Below are 12,666 nucleotides of genomic sequence, written 5' to 3' on the forward strand. Positions count from 1 at the left end.
TTTTTTCTCCTATAAATTCTTATGTAGTTTTTTGTCACTTTTAATCCTGATTATTGGTTTAACAGAACATTTATAACTTTTTTAGATCCTTACCATTGGGCGTATTTACCCTGTGCCAAAGTTCCTTTTTCTGATGAAATAAGAAATCTTGTCTTACCACAACTTTCAGATATGAATTTTGTTCAAGACCTTTGTAATGATCTTCGCGATTTGTTTCAGGTAAATATTGGTTATACAGTTTTGAATGAGTTGTTTAATCCTTACCACTGATTAATAAACATAGGGAATTTTTGTTTTGCATAATATTTTACATATTAAACTTTTTATTTTACTTAGTACTATGTTATTATTCAGAATGCTACATACTTGATACCATTTTATTATTACTTGGTTTGTATTAAGTTTTTTGAGGACCCACAGTTACATATCTTTGTAACTACTTGTTTGCAGATAATTAAATTTGCATTGATTCTGTCGTGCACTTGATATTTGAATTTATAATATGCATCAAGGTTCCTTTTTTTTTTTTTTTTTTTTTATGTAAACCCCAAACACGAGAGAGATCAGAGCCTATAGTACTGTGCTTGGCTTGGAGGTTGAGAAGATGAAAGAAGATATTTGTTGACATTGGACTTGAACTTGTGTAGACTGTATTTTCAGGAAATACGTATGAAGGAAGGTTGTTCCAGAAAACGGCAGTTGAATGAATAAACGAGGAAGATGAAAAGTTGGTTCTGTGAGTTTGAAGTTGGACAGTAAATGGATGTTGGCTGGTGGCGGCACATGTTCGAACTGTTTTGAAAGAGAGAGCGGGAATTATAGAAGCCAATTCGGAAAAAACAGTGCCCATGGAAGTATCTATAGAAGAGGCATGCAGCAGAAACAGTACGTCAGGCAGCGAGTGGAGAGACTCTGTTAGAGATGAATCATTATTTAACCTTATTAGTATTAGTAATGGTCACATGGTGCAAGAAAGCCTGTGGCTTATGCTGCAAACAAAAAAAAAAAAAAAACGAATAAAACAATGATAAAAAAAAATAAATAAATAATAATTAATAAAAGAAAAGGAAATTAAACCTATCATCCTATGCACTTCCCTCACCCGAAGGTACTATCCAGATGACCTTTGAATTTCCCCAAACTGTCAGCCTCTACTACCCAGTAGGCAACCTATTCCAGTAATTTATAAATCGCTGGCTAAAATAAAACTTCCTGCAGTCCAATCTAAACATATCCCCCCCGTAACTTGAATTTATGTCCCCTAGTTCTAGCATCATTTTTAATCTTGAAAAGTTCATCCTCATTCATTTTACTGATGCCTCTCAGAGCCTTAAACACCTCAATCAAATTTTCTCTAAGGTGTCCAGTTTCCAAACTCTGCAACCCACATATTCAAAGTCTTTCTTCATGAGGACGTCCTTTTGCCGATTTCACCAGGCGAGTTACCCGTCTTTGCACCCTTTCAAGAAGCTCGATGTCTTTCTTTAGGTACGGTCTCCATACTTGAACACAGTATTCCAAGTGTGGTCTAACAAAAGCCTTATATAATGGGATTATCAAGTCCCTATCTCTACTCGCAAAAGTTCGATAGATCGTCAATAGGACACCATGGGCCTTCCTTGCAACCTGTTTACAATGCTCAGATAATTTCATGTTTAACTGTATCGTAACACCCAAGTCCCTTTCCTCCACTACTGGGTTTAGTTGAACTCCACCCAGTGAATAAGTTATTAGTAGTAGCAGTGGCATTTGATGCAAGAAAGCAAGTTTATGAGCTTATGCAGCATCAGCCAAAAAAATCACACCATTCCCTCCAAATGCCTGTCCAGTTCCTCCTTAAATTTATTCAACCTATCAACTTCCACAATGACAGATGGAAGTTTGTTCTAGCAATTAACCACCCACTGGCTAAAGGCAAATTTCCGCACATCTAATCTACATCTGTCTTTTCTTAATTTGAATTTATGCCCCCTTAGGTTCGTAATCTGAACAAGTGGAAGGATCCCATCAGAATTCAGCATGCTCAACCCATTCAAGGCCTTATATACCTCAATCAGATCACCGCGCAGGTGCCTAGTCTCCAGCCACTGCAATTTGCAGAACTTAAGCCTCTCTTGGTAAGAGGATCCCTTCATTCCCCTCACCAATCTTGTTGCCCTTCTCTGTACACGCTCAAGTAAATCTACATCCTTCCTAAAATTAGGCCTCCAGACCTGTACTCAAGGCGTGGCCTGACCATTGCCTTATACAGAGGGATAATCACCTCCTTTTCCCTGCTAGCAAAATTCCTATATATCATTGACAAAACCCCATGACCTGCCCTGGCAGCCTGTCTGCATTGCTCAGAAAACTTCATATCTGACTGCACAATTACTCCCAGGTCTTTTTCATTTTCTACCACCTTAAGTGTAGTACCACACAGTTGGTACGTTTCTCTGGGGTTACTTCTACCCATATGCAGTACTTTCCATTTGTCAAGGTTAAATTTCAGTTGCCACTTCTTATCCCATCTGCCCAAATTATCTAGATCCTGTTGCAGTAGCACACTTCCATTACTGTCATTAACAACCCTGCCATTTTGGGGTTTCTGTTTCCTAGGTTTAATACCTTACACTTCGTTGGATTAAAGCGTAGCTGCCATTTTTCTGACCATTCCTGAAGTCTATCTAGGTCTCTTTGAAGAAGCTCAGTCCCACATGAGTGGTTGCTTTATAAGCTGGAACAGGTTGGCCTCTTCCGCCCTCTTCTTCTAATTTCCCTCTTCTGAATGGAATCAAGAAGCCTAAGAGAGAGGTTTTGGGGGCATCGCCCCAGATGTGGGAGCAATATTCTGTGGCAGGGTGGATTTAGGATTTATACAGAGTGAGCAGCTGTTTGGAAGAAAAGTAACGCCGAGAGCAAAAGAGAAAACCAAGTTTTTTAGATGCAGAGGAAGCAATATTTGTAATGTGCTTGTGCCAAGAGAGATTAGACGTCAGGGTAATCCCCAAAAGAGATATATCATTTTGCCTAGAAATCAGAGTGTCACTAAAGATAAGCATAGGAGCAGAAGAATGCTTTTTGCAAGATATAAGACAAGACTGAGTTTTAGAAGGGTTGAAATCATCTAAGTTGTCTTTTCCCCACTGGAGAATTACCTGAAGATCTGCATTTAAGGAATTGGTAGCAGATTTTCGAGAAGTTGAAGCTGATTGAGCAGGGCAAGGTTTCTCAAAATGGAAAGTGGAATGCAATGTGCTATCATCAGCAAAACTATGGATAGGATTTCCAGTCAATGGAAGAAGGTCATTAATATACAAGAGGAAAAGAGTGGGGGAAAGAACTGAACCTTGGGGGACACCAGCATTAGTGGAGAAGTTAGAAGACAGAGAGCCATCTTCCATCACCCTCAGTGAACGATCAGAGAGAAAACTGGATAACCAATTACTAAAAACAGTTGGCAAACCATAAGATGGAAGCTTGTTTAGAAGACCTTTATGCCAAACACGATCGAAAGCCTTTGAGATGTCAAGAGCAACTACTTGTGTTTCACAAAACCTTTCCATTGAATTAGTCCATAAATGGGTAACATAAGCCAGAATATCACCAGTGGATCGACACTGATGGAATCCATACTGGCGATCGTTGATCAGATGGAAGGTTTGTAGGTATTTTAAGAGTTGGCGGTTAATTGATTTCTCTATTACTTTAGAAAGAGTAGAAGTAATTGCAATGGGACGATAATTGGATGGGAGGGATTGTCACCCTTTTTAGGAACTGGCTGGATATGAGCAAATTTCCAAGCAGAAGGAAAAACACCTTTGGAATAAGAAAGTGAAAAAAGGCGGCAAAGAATAGGAGTAAATTCAGGAGCACAAGTTTTGAGAACAAGAGGAGAAATACCATCGGGACCTGGAGCTTTCTTAGCATCAAGATTCGTCAAAATCCTTCTGACATCCTATTGGCGGAAGACCACAGGAGGCATTGAATGGAGCGTGTTGGGAATGGTGGGAGGTGTTTTACCAAGATCATTAATACATGAATTGGAAGAAAAATGGGATGCTAGCAGGTCAGCTTTATTCTTGGCTGAAGTGACGACCGATCCACCTGGTTTGGACAGAGGTGGGAGCAGAGATGGGCAAAGGTTGCGGCCAATAGCTTTGGCAAGAGACCAGAATGCTCAGCTACCATTAGGGCAAGAAGCAAGTTTTCTACTCTTATCCTGTTCAAACTCTAGTTTGGACTGATAAATAACTGCTTTACAATTTTTGCGAGCTTTGGTGTAGGCAGAAAATGAAACTGAAGAATTAGAAACAAGCCAATTACGATATGCGACATTCTTCTCTTGAACAGCCTTAACACATTTATTGGAAAACCAAGGTTTAGATAAAGGACGAGATTTTAAAGTGGAGTGTGAGATAAAGGATTCCATTCCTGCAAGAATAATTTCTTGCAGGAATGGAATCTGAGCAAACATTGACATCAGAACTTTTAAAACAGTAATCCGACCGGGAAAAGAAGAAAAGAAATCTCGCATGTCATCCCATTTTGCACTCCTGTAATGCCAAACAACATGAGGTTGTGAATAGCCATGAGATAAAGGCTCCATTGGAGAAGAGACAATCACCAGGTTGTGATCGGACCTCTCACTTCGACCGTGTACTTAGAAGGGTTGTTTGTGAGAAAAAGATCAAGCATGTTGGCTGTATGATTAGGATTGTCCGGTATTCTTGTAGGTAAATGAACAATCTGTGCAAGGTCATTAGTAATTTCAAAAGCCTCAGCATCTCGACCAGCTGAAGTTGTGAACATTAAAATCACCAAGGAAAATTACCTCACTGTTAGGAAAGTTGGACTGGAGAAAGTTAAGTTGCAAAGGGAGGAAGTCAAAGAGCTCCAAGTGATTATTGGAGTTGGGAGAATGGTAGAGACAACAGATGAATTTGACAATGAGGTAGAGAAATTTTAAGCCAGAGAAGATCAAAGAGAGGAGATTTTAAATTTCCAAGTCTCTGACAGGGAATATTAGAATGGACATATGCACAAGTACCTCCTTTGAGGCGAAAGGAATCATACAGCAAATGATTTGGTTATCTGAGATGAGCAGTAGTTGAATCAACCGATAACTGAGATTCCGTCAGAAAAAGTACATGAGGTTTGGCAGACTGCAAGTGGAAATGGACATCGTTGAGATTAGAATTGAGACCACGTATATTTGTGAAATGAAATAGGAAGTGCTTGGGTGGTTTATTGCTGTCAAGTGTGTGTGTGTGTGCATGCTTAACACTTATATTTACTATTCGTGTTTTTGATGAAATGATTAATGGTCATTGGACCGTATTTTCACTACATGCATTGCATATATTAGTAACTGCTAACTGATTACAAATACAACAGCAGCCTCCTGCATCTTGGGTAGGATCTTGATATCTTTCAAATGATAGCCTGCTTCAGAATTGGTCACGTTCGTGGGCATCCACAGTACACCCATATGGCAAATTTGGTGACCACTTCTCCCTTGAGTTATTGTGGAGTTTCCAGTTCATAAAACATGCAGATTGGCCTGAAGCACATGCTTATACAGACATAACACATGCTAAAGACCATATAAATTAGTATTCCATATGAATTATGGCTCTTTCATATGAACTGGTGACTAAAATACTTGATGTGCCAGAGACCTACAGTAAAAAAAACAAAAAGCACAGTGACCAATGTGTGATGAAGCACCATTTTTGTATAAAAGCTATCTATTCCAAGATCAAACATCTGTATAACGTTTTTGCCGCATGTATAGTCAGTTTTATTTTAAAGTGTGATAATGTGATTATAGTCACCATTTCCTCTTTTAAAAAAATAATGCCCATATATCACACACTGTCCGTAAAATTATACTGCACTTTCACTTTTTCATTGTGAAGGGGATATAAACGTGGGCTTGATGTTAAATTGAAAATCACATTATTTTTTGGCCATTGTATGTATTCACTTCCAACTATATGCAAGAAATCATAGTGAAAGCATAAACATTAGTTTTAATCATTATCTCACAGGACCTTCTGAATGATGACTAGAGCTGCCTTCAGCTGGTATGGCACTACCTGAATAAATTAAATTACATTTAAGCTCAAAAAATTACTGGTGTTTGTTATATTTTTGTTTAAAATTAGTAATGTGGTTATTATTTGTGTTTATTTCATAAAGATAGGTGAAATTGTTTCTTACTTGGACTCCAAAGTGGCTGAAAAAGAGAATCAGAGTAAGAAGGAATTCTGCCACTATTGTCAGCCCTCAGCAGAGACAAGCAAGCGTCCATAGGCTATAAAATACCATATTTCTTTGATTCCAATATGCACTTTTTTCCTCCTATAAACGTCTCTAAAAACGGGGTGCGTCTTAGAATCGATGGTGTCTTACAATCGCATTTTTTATATTTTTTTGAATTTTGTCGTGCTTTGCACACAGCACCACGTTTTGTTTTTACACAGAAACCCCGCCTCCAAGTTTGACAGTTATTGCATTCTCCAATTCCATTGGAGAATAAAGTAGTGTGGATGATTTCACACACTTTCAAAATGTGAAGCCACCATTATTTCATTATAGTGGAGCTCACTCAGTGAAAACTGGGAAGTTTTGTTTGCATCTTTGAAGGTACGTAAGAAGTGGAGTTACTGTATTTCATTCATTTTGATCCCTTATTGCACATTAAAATGTTGTCAAAAAGATTACACTATGAAGCTGCATTGAAACAAAAAGTTGTATGTGCAAAAGAACATGGAAATAGAGCTGTGGGTCAACATTTTGACATTAGTGAAATAAATGTTCATTGTTGGAGAAATGATCACAATTCCATATTTTCATTCAAAGCAACAACCAAGTGCTTACAGGGCCTAAGAAAGGAAGAATTTCACAAGTTGATGAATGATACGTTTTGTAACAGAGACACGCGCCAAAGGATTACCCATCACTCGACAAGCCATGCAGTTGAAAGCTGGAGAAATTGCCAAGTCCCTCGGAATAGAGAAAATAATTTTTAAAGGCAATCGCGGCTGGTGTGACAGACTCATGCGTCGTAGTGGATTATCGTTAAGGCGCCAAACATCTCTCTGTCAAAAAATTCCTGCAGGCATTCAAGTGAAGCTGATTAACTTTCAGCGACAGATGATGAAATTAAGGTAAAAAAGAAACTGAGTTTAGTCAAATTGGAAATGCTGATGAAACCTTGGTCTTCTTCAATATGCTTCGAAATTACACTCTCAACGCTAAAGAAATCAAGATTATAAACACGGGCTAAGAAAAGCAGCGTATTACTGTGATACTATGCATCACCGCTGATGGTCAAAAGTTGCCATCATATTTAATTTTAAATCAAAAAATCATACCGAAGAATTAAATTTTCCCCAAAGATGTTATTGTGCGTGCACAAAAAAATGGATGGATGTCAGCAGAGCTTACGGAAGACTGGCTAAATGTTGTGTGGAATAGATGCCCTGGAAGTCTTCGTAACCCACCTAGCATGCTAGTACTTGATGCATTTCGTGGACATTTGTCCAAACGGGTCAAAAATAAAATCTTGCAAAAACATGGTGATTTGGTTGTGATTCCTGGTGGCATGACTAGCCAACTGCAGCCACTCGATGTTTCAGTCAGCAAACCATTTAAGGATTACTTGAGAAAGGAATATGAATCCTGGCTGTTGACTGACAACCTTCCGGAAAAATTAAGAAAACACTGGCATCAAAATTGGCAGAATGGGTATCAACAGCTTGGAAGCTAATCCCTGAAAGAATAGTGCAGTACTCATTTAAAAAATGTTGCATCACCAACACTCTTGATAGCTCAGAAGACGATATATTATGGGATAGTGAAGATAACGACGGCTCAGAAGAATCAGACTCTGAATGTGAAGTAGACTCTGATATTGATTCAGATGCAGATATCAATGGCTCAGAAGATTCAGAAGGAAGTGATGAATAACATACCTACTGATAAATACTATTGTTGTTAGTAAATTGAATTCTATTATAATAAAAATATTTCTTAGATATATTTTAGCATTTTATTTTATTTATTTTTTCTTAGAATCAAAGCTTTTTTTCTGTTGGTGGTACTGAAATTAAGGTGCATCTTACAGTTGTGGAGTCTTAGAATCTAAGAAATTTGGTATCTTATACAGGGTGTATCATAACATGTGTGACCCAATTCATGGATGGATTTAGGACCTTAAAACAATAAAGAAAAGGTCATGTAAACATAGGTCTGATTTTGCCTTGTTTCTGATATACAGACATTTTTGTCTTCCAGCAATTCTTTCCACACAAACTGAGTTAGCATAAATGGTGGCATTCAACTGTTTGCAAACAGTGCTTGATACTCATGGAGGGCCTTGCCTATAGTTATGTGAACAAGGTCCCATAGCGTTCTTTGAGTGATTTCAATTATTAAAATCACTCAAAGAACGCTATGGGATCTTGACAAGGACACTACATTTATAGCTTGTTAATAACTGTTCGATACTGTGCATTTGCTATGATAATAGAAGCTTATTCAAATCAAGACATGGCAGACGTGCATCTCATGTATGGACTTGCTAGAGGCAATGCAACCAAGGCAAGACATTTGTATGCAGAAAACTTCCTTGATCATCCTGTGCCAAATAATAAAACCTTTCAGAGAATATATGAATGCCTTGTGGAAACTGATTCATTTAGAAAACGAGTTTCAGATGGTTGGTAGACCCATCAGCACCAAAACAGAAAATCCAAAAGACACCTGGAACTTTTGAGTGGGTGAGGTAGGCTACATTGTGGCACATTTAGAGGCTTATATTCATGTCATTTTGAGCATTTCTTGTAAACTTAAGCAGATAGTTGCTGGAATACAGAAAATGGCTGTAACTCACAAACAAGGCAAAATCAGACTTTTATTTAGATGAAATTTTTTTTATTGTTTTTAGGTCCTAAATCCATCCCTGAAGTGGGTCCCATGTGTTATGATATATCCTGTATAATGCTAATTAAAAATGGCTCTAAAATTTAAAAGATAGGAAGAAATACCATCAGGAAATATGCTACAAAAAGTGCATAGCCCATTGTTAATTATCAGCATTGCCATAAAAACAGTTATAGAGTACATAAAAAAAGTGGTTTATGATCACTCCTGATTATGAGCAGCATAAAGGGCTTTTCCAGATTATTGTTGCTCTAGCATCTATTTATGATTTGATTTACATATGATTTACTAATGGCAGTGCCATTAGTAAATCATTTTCCAATATTTTGCAAACTTTTTTGTTAGTTATTGGCACATCGACTTCTGTGGCCATAATGCACCTCCCAAGGTTTTTGCATTTTACTCTGATCCAAGCCCGAGGTGGGATTTGAACCTGCGACCTTTGGGTTGTCAGGCACTTTACCCACCTGGCTAGCCCGGTCAGCTTTTCAAACTTAAACCCTGAGGGCAATTACTGATGTTCTTCTTTGTATGCCTTTCTCATTGCACTAATTTGCACACCTTTCAGAAATTTAACGCTATGCAAGGTGTACTCAATTTTGCATGGTGTACACCTTACATGCTCTTTAGGGGCTTCTTAGCTACCCTATTTCTAAAAGCTTTTAATGTATATGAATATTTTTCACTTTTTTTTTAACTCTACCTGAGTACACTGAAAGGACAGAATTCATAGAGTTCCTGGGCAATGCAACACTGTCATCCCTCTTGCTAGTGGACCAACCTACCGCTTGGCAGGTATATAGGTTCACTGCATTCATGTAGATGGTAGTTTGATGTCAGTGTGGATAAACATTGTGAGTTAACCAACTTTGAAAGAGGGATTGATAGTGGATGCCCGATGCATGGGTCACTCTATTGCAGAGGTTGTATAGAAATTGCACTATCCCTGTTCAACAGTGTCAAGAGTGTATCAGGAATACGCCATTTCTGGAATAACATCTCATTGTGGATGGGGCTGTGGGAGGAGAAAGGTGAACGTGGCCGTCGGCGTCTGTCTCACATTGTTTCAGCCAATTGGAGAGTGTCGGTGGCACAAATTACTGCTGACTTCAACAAGCGATGTGCCAGAAACATTTCCACCAAGACCATCAGATGACCATTAGTCACAATAGATTATGTGAGCCGCCGACCCACCAAAATTCCATTGCTAACACCACGACACGGGACTCTATGCCTCAGCTGGGCAAAACTCCAAAACTCCTCAGCTGGGCAAAAGAACAATGGCACTGGACCTTGGATGATTGGAGACTGATCTGGTTCGATGAGACCCATTTCCAGTTATTTCAAGTGGACTGGAGGGTGCATACTGACAGAAACCGCACAAAGTTATGCACCCGTCATGTCAACAAGGAACTGTTCAGGCAGGTGGATCGTCATTAATGGTCTGGGGAGTGTTTAATTTGCACACGTTGGGACCTCTGGTATGTCCAAATGCATCTCTGAATGGTCCAGGTTACGTGTCCATTCTTGCAGACCATCTGCATTCCTTCATGGTCATCGTGCACCCACAGGGTTATGGACTCTTCCAGCAGGACAATGCACCTCACAGAGCCATGGGGGACTAGAATATGGTTCGAAGAGCATTCCACAGAGTTTACCACCATGGAATCACCACCCCATTCACCGGATAGGAACCCTGTGGAGCATCTTTGGGATACTGTGGAAAGGTCCATTCGAGCTTTGGATTCTCGACCCAGGAATGCAACGGAATTATTATTATTATCTGTTTATTTCCATAAGGAAACCACCCCGGGACGGCAAAGTGCCAGGAGGGTGCTAAGTACATATCAGGGTACGAGATACTACGTGCAGTGGGTTACATATACTGAACACGTAGCCTCGTCCCGTAATATTATATACACATTTTATGTTTAATATATACAGTATTTACACATTAATCATTCTGTACAAACATTCTACAACTCATATATTTACAATTCACTAATAATTCCATCTATAACTTACATATTTACATAACTGTTACAGAAGGTATATTTTTCCAGTCAACAAATTATTATTGTTCTTAAAGCAGAAAGTTTCACTTTTATTCACAATTCTTTGGTACTTTGCAGCCGATTCATATTTCGGTAAGTCTGTACGAATTCTGAAAGATCTCTTTCCGGTATGCTGCATCCTCACACAGTTTTTCGGCATCTATGTGTAGTGAATTAAATATTTTCGCTGCATTTGATGGGAAGAATCTTTGCAGGCTACTAAGATTGTTCAGGACTGAACGCAATGGATTATTTACTTCTCCGCAACGTCTAGCAGTGGCACGCGGTTTGACTAGAATATTATCCAGGACTGGAGCATCCACTCTGCCTGTGAGCATTTGTGCGAGAGTGTGTATGTTCCTGTTAATTGTCCGCTGCATCCAGGGTGTGATGTTAAGGTTTGAGTAGAGAATGGCCCTTGAGATAGTAAAAGGGTGGCCAGCAACTCTGTTAAGCCATCGCAAGAACCAGTACTCGATCCCAAGGACGGACTTATAATGTGAATCTGGAGCTGAAGACCAGATTTGCTAGGCACACATTGCAATTGGCAGGACACACATTAAAATGTACTTGGTCGCTAGCTGAGGATCCCTAATTCCTACCAGTTCCTGTCTAGTAGCCCATAAAGCGGCGAATATTTTTGTCTTCATATGGGCACTTAAGACCCAGGTCCAGGTGAGAGTGCACTTTTTCCACACTAGACCCGTTCACAGTGATCGAGATGTCATTTTTATTCTGCTTGTAAGTTATGGTCATTTGGGCAGACTTCTGTGCATTAATACGGAGCCCAATGCAATCCAGGTAGCTCTCAAATTCTCGGATTGTGCTATTTGCCATCTGGCAAATACCTTCTGCTGATTCATAGTCTTTGGAAGTGATGAAGAATTTTACATGGTCAGCATATGTTATAAAATTGTAGTACCGTGCAAGAAACGGCTCCAGGGCAGCCGCGAAGAGGGTAGCCGAAAGAACTCCCCCTTGTGGCACTCCTTGCGAGTGGTAAAGCAAGATTGTAGCTTTTGGTGCTTAACAGTAAGTTTTCTATGTTCTAGCAGGCTGGTTATTATAGTTAACAAATTTCCTCTTACATTAAAATAATTCCTTAAAATCGCAATGACCTCTGGAATTGAGACGTTGTCGTAGGCTGCAGAGATATCCAAAAAAATAATATCAATTTGCTTTTTCTAATTTAGTGCTTTCTGCATGCGAAAAAGGGTTTCCAGTAAGTTTGTTATTGTTGATCTACCCGAAATAACGGAGTGCAAATGTGGTGGTCTATGGCTGAAGCAGTGTTGATTGATGGTGGGAAGCAGCGCTTTTTCGAATACCTTCTGTAGGGTGCAACTAACAGAAATTGGTCTGTAATCCTTAGCCAATTTTGGGTGTTTAATCTTTGGTATTGGGGTTACAATGTAATTTTTCCAAGCTTGCGGCAAAGCTCCTGACCTGATGATTTCCTGATAGATGTGCAGTAATAGATCTATTATAAATGGGCTACTTATTTTAAGGATGAACATTGGAAATTTGTCTGGTCCAACAGTGGCCTTATTGGGCAGATCGTTGATTGCTTTCATTACGCTCTCTTTGGTGATTTGTATTTCACTTAAAGGAGGTCTTGTTGGTTCCTCTCTTGCCGAATAGTTTCGCTTGTTTAAATCTTTCAGGAATTCCAAAATTTTGT

The 12,666-nt window shown here is 39.1% G+C and overlaps 1 protein-coding gene across 2 annotated transcripts in view; it reads left to right on the forward strand.

Moving 5' to 3' along the window:
* The window catches only part of LOC150087365 (phosphatidylinositol 4-kinase type 2-beta-like), a 171,292-nt gene that overhangs the window by 108,370 nt on the left and 50,256 nt on the right, over nucleotides 1-12,666 (forward strand). For both annotated transcript variants that reach the window (XM_090372025.1, XM_090372024.1), the window contains exon 7: nucleotides 86-219. In XM_090372025.1, the coding sequence (XP_090228151.1) occupies nucleotides 86-219 (134 nt within the window). The remainder of the gene's footprint in view (nucleotides 1-85; nucleotides 220-12,666) is intronic.

This window comes from Mastigoproctus giganteus, chromosome 4, assembly GCF_048544385.1.
Source record: "Mastigoproctus giganteus isolate SK-2022 chromosome 4, ASM4854438v1, whole genome shotgun sequence".
Lineage (NCBI taxonomy): Eukaryota > Metazoa > Arthropoda > Arachnida > Uropygi > Thelyphonidae > Mastigoproctus > Mastigoproctus giganteus.